The 16,692-nt window shown below is 48.6% G+C and overlaps 5 protein-coding genes across 5 annotated transcripts; 4 read left to right on the forward strand and 1 right to left on the reverse strand.

Annotated features, from left to right (window-relative positions):
- Positions 1-3,597: 3,597 nt before the first annotated feature.
- Positions 3,598-4,291, forward strand: PpBr36_10996 (uncharacterized protein; the record flags this gene model as incomplete). Its single annotated transcript, XM_029898102.1, has 2 exons — positions 3,598-4,063; positions 4,173-4,291. The coding sequence occupies 2 exons, from the start codon at positions 3,598-3,600 to the stop codon at positions 4,289-4,291; spliced, it is 585 nt and encodes a 194-aa protein (XP_029743515.1).
- Positions 4,292-6,259: 1,968 nt separating this feature from the next.
- PpBr36_10997 (uncharacterized protein) lies at positions 6,260-10,566 on the forward strand (the record flags this gene model as incomplete). The annotated part of the gene is given in 6 exon segments (XM_029898103.1): positions 6,260-7,262; positions 8,049-8,169; positions 8,247-9,044; positions 9,192-9,490; positions 9,507-10,317; positions 10,398-10,566. Coding segments are annotated over 6 exon segments (3,201 nt in total), but the record flags the coding sequence as incomplete, so codon positions are not given.
- Positions 10,567-11,536: 970 nt separating this feature from the next.
- Positions 11,537-13,134, reverse strand: PpBr36_10998 (uncharacterized protein). The gene is made up of 3 exons (XM_029898104.1): positions 12,787-13,134; positions 11,879-12,711; positions 11,537-11,785 (listed from the first exon to the last, which is right to left on the reverse strand). The coding sequence occupies exons 2-3, from the start codon at positions 12,610-12,612 to the stop codon at positions 11,668-11,670; spliced, it is 852 nt and encodes a 283-aa protein (XP_029743659.1). The 5' UTR covers positions 12,613-12,711; positions 12,787-13,134; the 3' UTR covers positions 11,537-11,667.
- On the forward strand, positions 11,538-12,108 carry PpBr36_10999 (uncharacterized protein; the record flags this gene model as incomplete). The annotated part of the gene is made up of 2 exons (XM_029898105.1): positions 11,538-11,596; positions 11,874-12,108. Coding segments are annotated over 2 exons (294 nt in total), but the record flags the coding sequence as incomplete, so codon positions are not given.
- Positions 13,135-13,568: 434 nt separating the features above from the next.
- Positions 13,569-14,697, forward strand: PpBr36_11000 (uncharacterized protein; the record flags this gene model as incomplete). The annotated part of the gene is made up of 2 exons (XM_029898106.1): positions 13,569-14,300; positions 14,620-14,697. Coding segments are annotated over 2 exons (810 nt in total), but the record flags the coding sequence as incomplete, so codon positions are not given.
- Between the last annotated feature and the right edge of the window lie 1,995 nt (positions 14,698-16,692).

Raw genomic sequence — 16,692 nt, forward strand, 5'->3', positions numbered from 1 at the left:
TCGCCAAAAGAAAAAGCTCAACTTGGCTGGAATATTAACACCATGCATATTTTCAAGCAGCCCAAGCTGGCTGCAAAGAACATTTACACCCCCAGATTGCCAAGCGCTACAGCCGTAACTGGCTGCAAAGGCTACCCAAACCACCCGAGGTTATGTACAATTTAGTTAGCGGTAAGATATCCTCGCCTGTGCCGCGCTTGTTGGCTGAGGATTAATATAGACAACGAATGGGCGCTTGCACGGACAATTGCTAAAATACAGAAGTAGCTTCAAAACAGCACGAGATTGACGTTTCAAATGCAAAATTGGAGCGCGACTGTCGAAAAAAAGAGGTGTATGTGGACCGAAATAGTCTTTTGCTAACATCCCTGGAAAGCAGATATGCAATGGATGTCAACTTTAGTAGAGGCACTGCTGCATTTATCCCAGGAGGACTAAGAAAACGTAGGTTTATGTTATGGCTTCAAAGTAATTAAGGATCTTCTACCGCCCTCATCCATCGGCAGCGGCAACGCTTGGTGTAGTTGTTAACTCTTCGTGGCTTTCCATCAGGTCATTCCCAGCATTCATCGGAAGTTTCCGTTATTTGAAGCTAACTCTAGATCGGGGTGCATTCCTGATGGCATTATATGTTACCAGTATACCTGAGCATTGAGCATCAGCCGGGAAGTGGGCATGCTTGGGTATAAAACAAAACCCTTTACTAAGGAGTTGCCTTCTTCAGCCAGCAGATCTATCGCCCTAGACCTCACAAATATAAACCCTCCAGTTCAACCAGTCCCCACAGCACAGTGTCATACGGGTGTACCTGTGACGACCTCAACGCACGGCTGATAATGCGTCAGCGCCGAGCCAGGGGCTGAAAGTCGCTGGTGGTAGTCGGCAACATGTTTGCAGGAGTAATTCATATCACTTTCCCAGGTGGGACATGCATAGTCAACCCATTTGACTGCATAGTAGACCTGTCCTTCTGCGGTCTCATAGTGTCCGAAAATTTGATCTATTTCCAAATCTGCCGAAGAATCTGTAAATCTAGGTTTCTGGCTGGCTTCCTGCCACGTTCCAATCTGGACGCCATCGTGAAACACCCAGGAGAGCCCACTCGGGCTTGGCCAGTCCCATCTGAGTGGATCTGGGTTAGAGTAGAGAACGCCGTAGAAGTCCTGATCGGCGGTCTGGACCAAAAAAACAACTTTGAGGACCGTTGCCCGTGAAGACCAAGGAGCGTTTATGATGTCACCCGCATACACCGACATTATAATAGACTTAATGCTTCTTTCCGAGTCAGCTATATCTCCACAGAGGTACTGTGGGAGCTCCTGGTCTCGTCGCGGGACATTGACTATTAAGTAGCCGCGACAGTCTGTTGTCACTATGATGGATTTGGCTAAGCAATGTCATCTAATAGCTAAATATCGAAATATGGCTCTCTAAGCGGCTGGATAGCCACAAGTGAGCCGAGTTCGGCGCGAGCAAATACTCACGGATGCAGACCAGCGCAAGACTGACTCGCTCAAGATTCTGCTGTGAAGGGGGCAAACTCCAGCTTGAAACCGAAAGAGTTGCAGGAATGGCTTGCGGAACTGATTTTTCCACTTTTCTTATTAATTAACTAGTGGACATGTCACATATGCTGTGGCGTGTTTAAGAAGCTGAAGAAACTGGAGATAGTATCCGACCTTGTCATCCTGTATTTTACCTGGCTGCTAAGACGCTGCCGGACGTCTGAGCAAAACACTGCAGTATTCCTGATACGCCTCATTCCTGATGCCTGATGTAGGCTTGCCTGCGCATGCAAACGTCCAAGGGTGTGAAGAGGCCCGAGGACGTCCTCTCACTCGAGAAACGTCAAGAAAGAGATCCAAGTCAACCAACTGGCTCCGAGAAAGAAACGTCCCCGACGCCGAAAAGTCCCAAAGTTCCAGAGGCCCCGATGAAGTAAAGAAGTGTGCCTGCTTTTAGCCAGAATTGACAAGCATGAGAGTTCAGTGTCAAGCCTTTCCATCCGCTGATTCAGAGAAGCAAGAGAGTCTGTTGCCAGATAAATGTCACTGGCTGACAATCACGGGGTCAGTATGCAACTACAGGACCAGCACATGGAGGCGTCTGGTAAACCCATCTTGGCGAAAGATGATAACGGGGTCTTTGTGTATTTCTTTTGTGCCCTGCGGGCCATGTCATCGCCAATTACTTGTTGCTGCCCTGAGCAAGACTAGTTAACAATATCATTTTGCTCTGCCACCCTGACTGCCCTTGACATCTAGCCCCTAGTGTCTCCGATGACGACTTTAGTTCGAATACTGGTACAGGTCAACCATGCTATCGAAATCAGGGTCCCAGGGAATCCTATCAGATAGCTCCAGGCCAAAAGAAGAAAACGATGGCCAAGAAAAAAAGTGCCTAAAGGCCTCGTCAATAGTTTCGTTGCTGTAGGCAAAAGTGTCGTCGTTGTAGACGGGAATGTAGAAGGATTCCTCATAAGAGACTTTTTCGGCATTGCAACCCTGAGGACATCCCTCAAGATTGGCTTCTTGCGGAAAAATGACATCGTGGACATTATTCATGATGGCCTGTCAAACTTGAAGTGTCTAAGTAAAATCGAGGCAGCTGAGCAAGTGTAGAGACGGGAAGCTCTAGATGAGAAGTACTTGTTCTGTCGAAAAGAGGCCATCCGTCGCAAGATGGACTAAATAACCATGTGCGAGATTGGTATAAGCCAGCAGTGAACAGCAGAACATGGCCCTTGGCTGGAGCAACAAGTCGACCTGGCCTGACAGCAGTTGACAAAACCAGCTACTAGAGCCTTTTTGATACGCAACCGGGCTGTACTTGTATAAGCGTCGTCGATCGCGTACTTTGCGATTTTTTTGCAAGCAGCGTATATGCCTCAAAATGACAAACCCATGTTGGACTCAACCTTTCACCCACGATATGGCAACAGCTCTTCAGAACACAAGCGAAGTCGAATCCGAACTGGTATGTATGAGCCTGACAGCACACAGCCACAAGTGCTGACATGAACAAGCTCAGGGCTCGGCTGCAAAGAATTAATGTGCATCAATCCATCGAACTGCTATACCAAGATCATATTGACCTCATTTACGCCAACTCTCAGCTATTCGATAATTACCTTCCAATTCGGTCAACGGTGAGGTTGAATGCAAAAATGGGGTCAGATACAGTCACGTTGTTCATTTCGAGCAGAGCATTTTGGAGAAGCCGACGGAGAAGATGCGTCAAGTGTGGATGGAGAGGGAGCTCAAACAGTGTGGTCAGCTTTAAGTGAAAGTTGGAGGGGTTTCGTAGTGCTTCTTGATAACAGCAGCTTTGGCTGCATACCTGGTACCTTTCCTAACCCCAACCTGACCGCACGTCTAATGGGGGCCCACAACGCACAGCCCCCAAGTAAATGCCAAGCTAATACGAGGGGCGGCTCATAGAGTTCCACTTTTCTGGTCCTTCTGTGGGGGTTATTGCCCCGCTGTCACGCCCCACCAACCCTAGGCCAACACCATGCGACTAGACAGTCCAAACCTCTGCCCGCTCTTTGGCGCCCGACAAAGAAAATTCTGCCATATAGTTTAAACCATCGTCGAGATGACTGCAACAAACGAGCAAGTCTTGGATCACAACCACCTTTTGGCTGCTGTAATGGAGCTGGGAATCGACAGATCTGCACCATTTGTCGACAGCGAATTTAGCGGAGGCCAGTGCAAAATCTTCAAGATCAGCTTCCGAGATAACGACAGCGAGAGCCTGGCGGTGCGCGTCCCGCTTCACTCAAGCGCCAGCGGTCTAAATGATGGCCTTATTGACATGATTCGTGCAGAATGGGAAATCCTCCAGAAGCTGGAGAAGAAAGGCTTCGCCTGGGCCCCAAGATGCCGTAGTTGTAGCTTGACCTTCGACAACCTCATCAAGCTCCCTTTTCTTGTCTACACTTGGGCTCACGGTTCTAGTCCTATATGGACCGAAGAAGTCCCATCGCGCCCCTTGCGGGATAAGCTGCTTCGCCAATTGGCCAAGATTCAAGTGGCCCTAATCCAGAGTACTCTTGAGACCCGTATGTACCTACCGCACAATTGGTTACTGCGATTAAACTTACTTACCTATTTCCACTGCTCAGGTTCGACCACTGGCACCTCCTTTTTCGAGAGACTCATCGATAACAGGAAATCCCATGTCCAAAATGGAAGGTTTCCCGAGCTCTGTATCCAGGATTGCATCGATCAACAGACCATATTGCCTCGAGTCGTCGGTACACTCCAGGATGATGCGACTTTTGCTCTAGATCACGGTGATTTCAAGCCAGATAATATCATAGTGGATGTCGAGTACAATATTATTTGGTATGTTGAACTCTCTCCACACAAATTTAACTCTGCAGGTCTAATTTCCAACAGTGTTATAGACTGGGGCTTTGCCGCAATGGCTACTACTACTTTTGAGGTAAAGGCACTTCTTGAGGTGTAGGCGCTTTTTTGCAACTTTGGATGTGCCTCTTGAGATTGGACTGGCCTTTTGGTCGCTTGCGGAAGGGTCGTTTACAAAAGGAACAAAAAGAACTATTTCTGACATGTTGGTTGGGCCTTTTTAAGTAGGGATAAGGTCGAAACCACAGGCGAGAGAGGGAGAGAGGGAGAGAGGGGAAGGGGTTAGGTGTGGCTGTCGACTTGAAGCATGCAGCTTATTTTGGCTGCCAGACTGATCTGGTCCGGACACGCGCCATACCGCACACTCTGGAAATCCAAGGCATTATGCCATTACACAATCGTCATCTCAAATTGCCTTGCTGGCAGACACATGTGCGCATGGCATAAATCGTTCTCCTACAGTAAGTTGGCCTGTCCCAGCAATTTAATCTCACGACGACGCGTAAAAAAACCAAATCTATGCTGTCGTGCAAACATGTGCTGCATACCGTATGGTTGCAAACCATAAACAGTTAAACCCTCGCGTGTAGCTTTAGTCAAAGCCCTATACATCCAATGCGCGCTAAAACTCTGTTATGCAGGGGTATAAAAGGCTGACCTTTGGTGATTGCATGCAATGTAATACAATGGGGCACTGAGCGCAAAATAATTACAGGCAGTACGTGCAGTAGCAAGCTAGTTTGCAATAGGCACTGGACCCGTTATTTGCACAATGGCTCCCTGAAAGATACCTGCAAGGGATGCACTGCAATTATTTGGGGTATCGACGCAGGACATCATCATCACCGAACCTTAATTTCCCGCAAGCTCCGAAACGCAGTAGGGGTAAGCTTAATGTTGACAAGGAATGGGGCAAGGGAAGAAGAATATGTTGCATTCATTCATCATGGTTCTTCCTTGGCCGCAATCTCCACCCGGAACAGGCCCACAGCGCCAAACACGTACTACGTACTGCTACACCAGGATATTCTTTGCGGTGCGATCGGTGATGGGCGCCCCTCTTCTCTTGGCGGAACGGCTTCATTGGCCAATGCAGGCTGTTAGAGCCACACCTACATGACGTCGAACCAGCCACACTTGGAAGGAGCACTCAGAAGCGCAAACCTTTGTTTTGGGGAATATGTCAGCGACCTAAAATTCATCACCCGCTCACCAGTACGCCTGTGAGGCTGCACAATGACTTGGTACTGAATGCAGGTTTGTAGTTTTGCGATTCAGGGGAATAAAGAGCGGTTCCAGGTAATATAACAGGTAAACGACGCGCTGAGGCTTCAACCATACCAAGGTTGCATGCTTCATTGACAGGGGTTACCGTACACTTATGTGTCTTGGTTACCACCAGTTGGGCTCGAAGGCATATAGGATGAGCCGCATTCTATCTCAGCCTCACCCCGGCCGGTCGAGTTTTGGTTGTGGTAATGAGGTTTGTGAGCAATAGCTTTTGCTCAAGGGTATAAATAACCTTATCAAAGTATCTGGCAAACATGACGGCTACCGATTTTGCAAAATTCCTCCTTCAATGATCTGCGCACACAAATCCAGAGCATTGTTAGATTTCTAATCTTGTTATAAATTTGGTTTTCACCCGCATCGCAGCAACAGGGCTATAACCTCTAGCCTTCGACTTTACTCCGCATCAGCCACTTTCAACTTATAACATATTTGCTCAATCGTTTCATAAGCTTCAGCTGGGAAATGTCAACTCTTGCCACTCTGATTAGCGGAACCGCTGCGGCGGGGAGTACACTTGTACACCTCGCTCAAAAAGCCGCTCTGGGGATCAGTTTTCCCTCTTCCATGGAGAGTTGGCTTGATATCAGTCTTGTAATATATGTCTAGGTTGGTGTTTAAGTCCCATCGACAAGTTTCTGCGCCATTGTTGCGAATTCAAAGACAAACAGCGCAAAAGCTTTGTCACTGTCCATATACGACAAAATTGTGATCTAGGAGGTCGCGCAGATTGGGACACAACTCTTTCAAAGGCTAAAAGGTCACTCAATACGGTTTATTTGAAAGACGATACAAAAAAGCAGCTCGTTAGTGACATTGAAGATTACCTACGCGGAAGCACCAGAAAGTACTACCACGACCGTGGGATACCCTACCGACGAGGATACCTCCTACATGGACCTCCAGGGACCGGCAAAACTTCTCTCAGCTTAGCGTTGGCGGGTGAATTCAATCTCGACGTCTATATGCTGCATATCCCAAGCGTCCGCCATGACAACGAATTAACAACGCTCTTTACAAAATTGCCGCGAAGCTGTATCGTTTTGCTGGAAGATGTTGATGCTGTTGGGCTTCAGCGGCGACATGCCTCCCATTCAGACTCGGAAGATGAGAGCGGTAACGAAGGTGGAATTCCAGGCGCGTTTGGCAGGCGGTCCGCCGGTTCGCTTTCTGGGCTGTTGAACTCGCTGGATGGCGTGGCAAGCCCAGAAGGCCGCATCACCATTATGACTACCAACAATATTGAGAAGCTAGATGAAGCGTTAATTCGGGATGGAAGGGTTGATAAAAAAGTCTTTCTCGGGTATATGGACGAGGACTCGGCCAGACTGATGTTCATGAAGATGTATCAACTTCAATCAGACTCACTCCCATCTCTCGAAGTTGAGAACAACACCAACCAGCAAACCTGTCAATCAGTGGACGATAAATCCACTCACATCGACCTTGAGAACCTAGCGCAAGATTTCGCCAGTCTAATAACGACGAAAAGTCTTTCAGCTGCCAAAGTGCAAGGGTACTTGTTGTGTCACAAGGACAATCCGCAGGCAGCGGTGGCGAACCTCCCCCACTTCATGGACAACCAACCAGCCACGGGCAGTAAACCCAGCTGCCTATCCCACGTTGCCCAAGAAAAGGAAAATGGTATTTTTGGCAATTTGCTTGAATGGCTGCCTCGCCACAACCAGAATTAGCAGGACCTGGGGATCATTATGTATATTAGCTGAACGGATAAAATTGGTCAAGCCCAAACGAACACTTTCGAGGCTGGAGGTCTTTACTAGAATTAGGTAGTCTAGAACACAAACACGAAGGGAGAGTAGCTGAGTCCTAGGTGGCAGCGCTGAGAAGATGACCACTCGGAGGTGGATCTGATGGCCGTGGTTTTCCTCATGTACGACCAACTCTCTGGGAGTGTCCAGATGCACGTCGATCCATGGATGATAATTATTTTGAGATGCGGTCACATTGCTTGACGCATATCTCAGACGTCGAGGAAGTTCGCAACGAGATTTCGCGTTGCAGTCGAGTACAATTTTTACTGTCCGACTGTATACCTCGTGCGTTGCAGGGCCCAAATGATCCGCTTCCCTGGTTGATTTCAGGCTTCGTGCGGGCTTGTCCGGCGTGGTCAGTTGAGAATGTAGTACTACGCTCGCCAAACGTATCATATCTTGCTCTAACAAGGATCGTAATTGGGTTCCACTTATCCCATCAATCTCAATTCCCTATCTGGTGCCCCCTACAAGGTAATGGTCTTACAAATAGCGCTCGAATCCAGGAAGCAAATCTTGTCCATTGTTCTCACGCTTCTACTATTTCTATTCAGCATGCCTTGTCGTGTCAGTAGCTGATGTTAGCCTAATCAGTGATTCACACTCGAAGAGAAAACAACTCTTGGTATAAAGCACAAGAAAAGAGCCCCTGGTGCGCAAGCCAAGGTTTGGCAGGATATCTTTAACCAGTCAACTGTGGCTGCCCCCAACAGCAGCATAACACAGCCAAGGTATGCATAGACTTGAGACTATTACATTCCCACAACCTTTGACTAACAAACATCGCACAGATGCTCCCCAGCATCAGTACAAATCACTCGGAAAATAGTGCCCACTCGCTTGGAACCTCACCAGTCGCATCGCCAGCCTCAGATGCTGGTACCTCGGCTTCATCCTGCACAATCACTGCCTGCGATAAACGTCAAATTTCGGTTCCCGTCCGCGCCCTTCAAAAGAACAGGCGATCTGCCAGAACCAAAAAGTCAAAGGCCCGCATACAACTGCCACCGTCTTCGAAAAGGTCGTCGCCTAAGAGGTCGATCCTGAAAAACAAGAGCGACCCTTCGCCACCGTCTCTCGACCCTCGAGACTTCCCCAGGCTATCACTCAGTCAGCTTCCCAAGAACGCGATCGATGATGACGATGCAAATGAAACATACCCTCCCGCATCTCGAATCCTTCCAGTAAGGTCGAGGCCAGGATCCAGTGGTCCCAATTCTCGACAGACGTCGAAGTCGCACTCTGTGGAATACCATGTGGGTAAACCGCTGCTAAGGGTTGTTGGTTTTGAATATTCGCCGAAGCGATCCTTGTCGGACCGAGAGCTCCGCTCCTCTCTGCGTTTTGAGGCTATGACACGATCCCCCACCATAGTTACGGATGAAATGCCCAAGCCGCTTTTTGAGCTGGCCCCAGAATGGGGTGAGCAGCCTCGCAAGGCACCTCCATCACCCGCAAAGTCCTACCTGCGAAGGGTCACAGAAGGTCAGTTCGACCAATTTGGGGAGATTCTTACTCCCTTCCGCTGTAAAAGTCGAGCGCGCGGTTCGGTTTCGTCTGGCAGTGTTGACGAGCTCTACCTGGCGTGCGAGCGGGCGGCACTGAGGTTCGACACACCTGCGTCATTTTTGCATTTATTTGGTTGCTCTTTTCTTTTCTTTCGTTCTTTCCTAGAGATTCATTTCAAAGGAGGAGCCCAACCAATTATGGTTTAGGACTGGTTCTCAACTAACACGTAATGGTTTGCCGACAGGTTTTCGGCTGAAAGAGATGGGGCCTCTCCCTGCAGATCTATACCGTCGTCCTCTTCGCGAAGGTTGGGCTTGGCCACAGGCATCAGGCTTTTCGAGAGGCTTCGCGAGTCGCTGCCCAGACCCAAGACCGCGACAGGTTCCCGGGGCTGCAGCGACGAGCAGAGGCCAAAGAGAGCAGCAACTCCAACCGACTGGAGACCTTCCACCGCTGCAGACAGCCCCCACTCATCCAAATTCAAAGAAGGCGGCTTCAACGGCCGACTTGCCCATGGAGCCATCAAGATCGGGTCGTTCTACCGTCGATTACTTCCCAGCCGACGCCAGGAGCAGCACTAGTCAAAGCAGTGGCTCCTTAATCCGTTCTGCTGAGCGGAGTCCCATCAGCCCACTGGAGCCCATACCCGAGGTTCAATCGGTTATGCGCTCGCAGTTCAAAGAGCTCAAGTGGGCAGATGAGCAGAAGAAGTCAGACCAGGATCAGAAAACGGACAAGCAGGCCCAGAAGGAGCCAAGCGAACAAGCATCTAAGAAGGATCGAGAGTCGTCAAGGTCTAGGTCTGATCCCAGACCTGCTGCGGCAGGCAGACGACCCTTAAGACCATTCACGATTGACAGAAGCGGAAGGCGACCATCCGGAGGTCTCGTTGGGCGATCCACTGCCCAGGTTCATGCTGCCCAACCCATAGGGGCTACCTTTACACCCTTGCCATCCGTTAACACGATCCTCAGGCCCGTCTCGTCGGCCACGACAGCCAAATCGCCCCTGTCTGCATCACCCGAGGCGCCTCCAACGGCGACAAGCAGTGCTTCTCCCATTTTTGAAAACATGAACCCGCTCCCGGCGCTCAGGCGGGCCATGTCGGACCTGATTCCGGAAAGGCCGGCATACCCTTACGATCCACTACTCGACAACTACGCCCCTAAGCAGCCCTTCCACATTCAATGGCGCCGCGGCAGCGTCGATGGCCAACAATCGCCTGTAACGACCCACATGGCCTCGCCACCCATAAGGTCTCAAAGGAGTTCAGCTTCCACTCTGCCCTTGTCGTTGGATCCCAACATCATGACCACGCCTTCTGGTGCTTCTCATCCGGGACGACCGTTTGTCACCGAGTCGATTGCGCGGTTTGGCCAGCAGCGATGATACCTTCGTTTAATTTGGTGCTTAATCGTTAGGGGTCTACAGTTGCGCGGATCTCTAAAAGATTCCGAGGAGTGTATCAAGTAATGCAAAAAGCCCGGCGCTCCCGTCCTAGTCAGCTAGAGGTCGGGCCCGGAATGGCTGTAAGGCCCACCCCCGCTTTTCGTATTCTTTTGACCAGGCAGCCGCTAAAGGCAGGCCTCTCCAATCCTCGAGTTTTGCAGAAATTGTGATCATAAGATATCCTAGCGTAGCGAAGCTGCTCTTTGATGGGACATGGAGAGATCCAGAGATTTTAAGGACTGGGTAGACACATTAATTAGAACATACTTGGAGATGCAAAAGGAAAACCAAGAACAAAAGACCTAATGGGTTACGAAAATTAGCTCTTATATTTAAATCGGATTGAAAACAACGTTTTTTGATATTCGATTTTTGTAATGGCCAGTTAGTTTGGGGGTGGGAGGGGTGGGGTACGCAACGTTAATGGATTCGAAATGGGCGGTTTGTCGTTTAAGGGCGGTTCATAATTTTACATCAGGCCGAACAACCTTCTGCCTCAGTGCCATGGAAAGTAAAAGAGAAGCGAGGAAGGCGCCGCAGTAGTGGATGTTGACGATGAGGAAGCATCCAGCACCGACGGATGTATGTGAACAGAGGGCAGTTGCCTCATTTTAGTGCCTTCGCAAGCTGCGGTGGATAACCTTATAACGGCTACCTCTATTACTAGTTCCGCAGAATGTGGCGTGACGGATGTTGTGGCGAAGCCCTAAAGTCTACCCGTTTTCTATAAATATGAGCAAGGCGACAACTGCAGTAAAAGAGCCCGCTCGCAGTCAGGGCCTGCAAACATATTTCGACTCAATTTCCTATTCTGGTCGTGCCTGAAAATTCCCGTACCACGGGAATATTTATCTGTGAGGAAAGAAATATGCTCCAAAGTTACTATTGGCTTAGCGCACCAAGAAACGGCGAGAGCGGTCGTAGCTCGGCTCATCTCAAAGGCCGAGAGGTTACTCCCGACAGGTCTATGTATGCCGCGGCAGCGGCCTTTGCGGACCTGATGTATAACCAGTTGTTACTTGATAATCTGGGCGCGATAAAGTGCTTAAAAAGTGGTATTAAACAGAGTCTGATGGCTATGATCTCGGGTACCATCGGCTCCTGCCTCTTGCAACTCCCACAGTGCCAGGATTGCGATGATTCTTTGGGCTACTACTCGCCCTGCTGGCCACGTCCATTTCCCGTTGAGTTCTGCTGCAAGTTCCTGTTTTTATTCCGAGCTTCGTCTCAAGATGGACAATTCGCGATTTTAAAGCAGCCCATTCGGCCTGTCAGGGACAGCCACAATCCTGTCGACAGTTCGGCTTGTGTCGGGTATATGAAGTTGATGCTTCGAGGTTGGCAAGGCGCCGTTCCATGTCTTGAGCTTTCTTAAAGAGCTTGGATAGCCTGTGTAGACGGAGTCAGATAAATGTCATGTGGGAGAGGAATAAAATAAAAGATAAAACTTGCTCGCTCATTTGAGATCTTTGCTCAGAGTACCCAGGCGACGTCCGCTGCATGTACACCGAGGTCCTCTGATTCCCAATGGCTCTAGGGATCCCTCTACTGGAGAAGCCGTCAATGCCGCTGCTAGTATGGCTGTTGTTGAAGCTCTCGCTATGACTGTGAACGGAAATGCCCGATTGGCGACCGGATATGTGATGATCTCCTGCAAATCTGTCTCTGACAAAGCCATCATGGCGAGTAGACTCAGCAAACCGATCTGCTAGCCAAGGTTGGCCTCCCGGATTGCATGTCGGAGCTGCAAACAGACGAGAATGATGAGGAGATTCGCTTACTCCTCTTGGCGTCGGATCCAAATGCGTTGAATCTGGAGCTGATTCGTATTCCGGAGCAGCAGGAATATGACCGAAGTTAGAAGCAGTAGAAGCCGGCTGACTTGGTATTGGTGGGAAGGCAGAGATTGGTGGGACTCCGTAGAATGATATCGAAAAAGGGTCGCAATTGACTTGGGATGGGGAGAGGGCTTGAGTTGGATCCAAATCAGGTTGCCACCCGACCACCTTGTTAATGGGAGGCTTGGGATATAAATCAGCAGAAGATGCGGCTGTGGAGAGTGAGGGCGATTCCGAAATGGGCTCGACCTCTTTAAAGGGCGAGGGTGACAGGCGTTCCATAAGATTCACAATCCTGGTTTTGACATTTCGGCTTTGCCCACAAAGTGGCTCGCCAGCACCATCCTCTTCCAACCCATCAAGCACAACAGCAGGCATGCGTAAAGTTTAACGGTTGATAGCTTCGATAAAATCCTCAAGCAGCCTCTTGTGTTGGTCTTTCTCCTCGGCGTCAACACAATAGACGTCCTGATAGTACTTGATCAGGGCGTCTGTTGTGTTCGAAGTCAGCTTGAACACAACCTCATCGCATGGGATATCGACAAGAACAACATTTGCCTCGATATCAACAAGATAAAACTCGGGATCCGATTCGGAATTTGAGCTTTTTCGCATCAGGGATGCCAGGATCCAGATGGTGTTCGGCGATGACAAAACTTTGCTAAGGCATGTTTGATGCTCAGCAACGCTATTGAGCGGCTCATTGGGTTTGATGCGTCTCAATGATTCTGTGAGCCACGGTTCGATCCTGGACCCGAGAACGACAGTCATGGAGGAAGGCTGCGGCGTAAAAGCCGCCACAGATTGAAGCTGTGTATTTGGTGGCATGCTGGGCGAGTTGCGAGAAAGAACAGCAAAGAAAGACGGGAATAAGTCAGGTGCAATCTCGACGTTGAGCATTTTATAGTTTAACTAAGCTTTGCTTTGCTAGCCTTTCTGAAAATTATACTGAGTGTCCCGCCAAAATGAGCCCCTGAGAACCTGTACAACGGCGACATACATCGACTCTTTCCGACCCCCATACCTCGAGCTCCTGCGCGTAAACTCAGCCAGTGCACGCGAGACTTTCCCTGCTATGGCAGAGTGTGTTGCACTGCTATTTGACGCTGAAGTGGAATGAATCAAGATGATCTAGCAGCTATGTAGCTTGGTTCAATTTGATTCCCGCAGCTTGTTTTAGTCGAGAAGGGTAAAGAAAAGTCTATATTGAAGTTACAACGGTGACGCCCCATGCAACCACACCACCTGTACGGCGTCCTCGCCTGCAGATTACTGATAGCTCTTGCGTCTGATTGGGCTCAAACAATTCCAGAGAGAGGCCGGATGTGTTCCCAAGGAACACTTTAGATGACAGATTTATCCCAGATCCTGATTTCGAGCAGCAGGATGACAAGAAAAAACTGGACGCGGCGATTGAACTGGACGACTTGCAAGCCATACAAAAAACTGCGGAGAGGTGTGCAAGGTACCTTGGCCATGAAGCTACCTGGAACTCTGATGTTCATGCACGAATCTTGAGGCGTGCAGCGGCCCCATATAGCGGCATTACAGCGGTAGGGGCCACAACAGCAGGCATCCAGCTTGAATGGCGAAGCGGGATTGCGGCGGACGATGCCTCGAATGGCAGCAAAACGGTGGACTATCTCCTCATCATTGATGATTCAGACATTGAATTGGGGCATGCAATTCGAAAGCACACCAGAATGGTCAATCACACATCTGTGGACGATTTTTTGGAGAAGCCTATCGGCATCAGTATCGAAACCAAAGTATCACAAACTTTGTCGAACCAGGGAAGACTCCAGCTCGGAAACTGGAGTGCTTCATTGCTCTACAGATGGTCCCAGTTGCCGAGCCTCTGCACCGATTCATGCCACAAGCCCGAGGATCATGTAGCGCCGCCCATGGTCAAGGCTTTACCCATTGTCCTCATCACCGGCCATTTTTGGGAAGTTTATTTTTTTTGCGACGAGGGAGACAACTACCAAATGTATGGCCCAATCGACCTTGGAAACACCAGGTCGTTGAAGGAAATATACAAGCTACTTGCATCATTGCGGGTACTTGTACGATGGGTGGATGTTCAACTGCGCGACTGGTTTCATCGACTTTTCAATGTGAGGTAGCTTAGAAGGATTAAGGAGTTAGTCAATCAATCAGTCACAGTTATGCCACTCCAGATCATGCTGCTTTCGCCGTATAACGCAGAAACGAAGGGCGCATAAGCCCATCGAATCAAGCGCATCATATTCGACGAAGTCTACATAAGCGTGGGACAGTGAGGCTTAAATGCTCGACCTTTTGCATACGGTGGCAAGGTAGGCTTGCTCCTTTATCCGGCTGCGTCAAGTTAATGGCTGTTTATATGCTGGGAAACATTAACAGACGACCGATGAGCTTGGGCTTAATGCACACAATACAGCGATCTTAATCAATAGTTCACTAACGTTGCGTACCCCCTAACCGCACCCCCCTAACAACCGCACCCATAAGATTTTAACATGTAGATTCATTCTTTTAAAAACAGATTTAAATATAAAACCATCAACGCACAAAAATACAATCGTTTTCAGGCTCTTCCGGTTCATGAACCTCTTTTCCATCACTCAAAACTTCCAAAACCTCTCTATCATTTTCTTATAATTCAATAACGTTCTTTTTGCTAACCAAAAGCTCGTTTGGATCCGGAACTACCCTTTTCCTTTTAACCGGTCGTATTGCCTCCAACTGTGCTTCCAGCAAACTAATTTTTTGCTGGGCGCTAGCTAGAAGGGTATCTTTTGTTTCGAAGCTTTTTTGGACTTTTGCAAATAAAAGCCGTGAAGTAGCGTTGCTTTTGTTAGACCGTGTTAAGGGTCTACCTATGAGTGCTCAGGAGGTAGAACTTGGGCTAAGAGTTTATAACCTATGACTAACAAAGGGATTCCCTTCTCCCTCCTAAGGAATCCCCTCCTTCTATATACACGTGAATTCCTCGTATACCTTGTTGCTTTTTAGAAATGAATGAAACGTCGGGTCATCGCATCCCGTGCGGCTGAGCCCGGCTTCTATATAAGTAGGAATGCGATTGGTTCTCCCTCGTGAGCTGAGGCCCGGATCTCGTGCGGCTGAGGATGCGGCTGGGTTTCCTGTCGCCGGGGTCCGGCGTGGCTAACGTCCGGGCTTCCAGGCCCGGATCCCAGAGCTTCGGGCTAGCCCCGTGACAGACCGGGAAAACTTTTGCAGCTGAAGTCGAATATCTCGGGTTCTAATAGGCGTTTTCCAAATAACCAAAGACCGGTTATTTATTTTTTCGGATGTTATTTCCGGTGTTTTATCTTTAGGCAAACCGTTATTTTGGGCGTTATCGACGTTTGCGTTACTGTTTTCCAATAAAAGGACTTAAAAGCGGTTTAGCGAAGTTAACCGGCCATAACCCCGAAGTACGCCACCCAGATTGGATAACTTTTGCTGAAAATGCTTTAGATCGAGCTTTTCGATAACAAAGTAGAAAATTCCTTTTCCCAATAACCGTTGAATTGCAAAACTGGCTTATAAATCCAAGTTGACGTCGATAAGCTTCTTTTAACGGCCCAAAAACGGATAAGTCCAATGGTTGAAGAACGTGCGAAGAATAAGGGGGTAAATATGAAGTTGAATGTTGTTTTGGAGGCAAAGAAGCATAAATCCGTCCGTAACGTGTGATCCGTGGCCGTCGAGTATTAATAAACGCCGTTCGGGGGTAATAGGTCGGGTATGCGGAATAAACCCCTTTTTAGCCATTCGATAGCTGTTTCGTTATTTGTCCAGCCCTTCTCGGTTGTATGAAATTGCCAGTTATCAAAAGGGCTTAAATCTGTCGGAAACCATTGTTGTTGCACCTTTTTTCCTTTAAATATAACGAGGGGAGGTATGGTAACCCCCGTAGCCGATATGCATTCGATTATANTGTTTGTTTTTTAGATTGGGCACCGTTAAGACGACCTCGAAGAGTTTGTAACTGATCCATCATTTTTAACGTCTTTAATAGCGGAAAGAAGCTGGTTTTCAGTATATCTTTTCATTTTGAAAACGAATGAAAAAGAATTTCAAAGAAGCAATGCAATAAGTAAAGTATTCGTGGAGATATTTATAATAGAAGTTCGAGAGCAAAAATAGAAATGTTGTTATTTTTAGGGTGCGGTTGTTAGGGGGGTGCGGTTAAGGGGTACGCAACGTTAGTCCACCACTATTCATGTGCACGATTTGTTAATGGAAAAGCCGCTTCATTCTAAGCCTCAAAACATTGAGCGCAAATGGTTCGCCAAAAATCTGCACTGCAGTTCGTAGAAAAAACGAGGCAACCAGGCGCACCACAAACTCCCACAACCCGGATTTTGAAACAACACCAGTTCCAAGTAACAGCGCTGGCGGCCTAGATTAGGTCACCAGGAGTCCGACGCCGTTAAGTAGATTTGCTTCAGTGTGAAAGTGGAACTT

The sequence above is a fragment of the Pyricularia pennisetigena genome (assembly GCF_004337985.1).
Source record: "Pyricularia pennisetigena strain Br36 chromosome Unknown Pyricularia_pennisetigena_Br36_Scf_12, whole genome shotgun sequence".
Taxonomy (NCBI): Eukaryota; Fungi; Ascomycota; class Sordariomycetes; order Magnaporthales; family Pyriculariaceae; genus Pyricularia; species Pyricularia pennisetigena.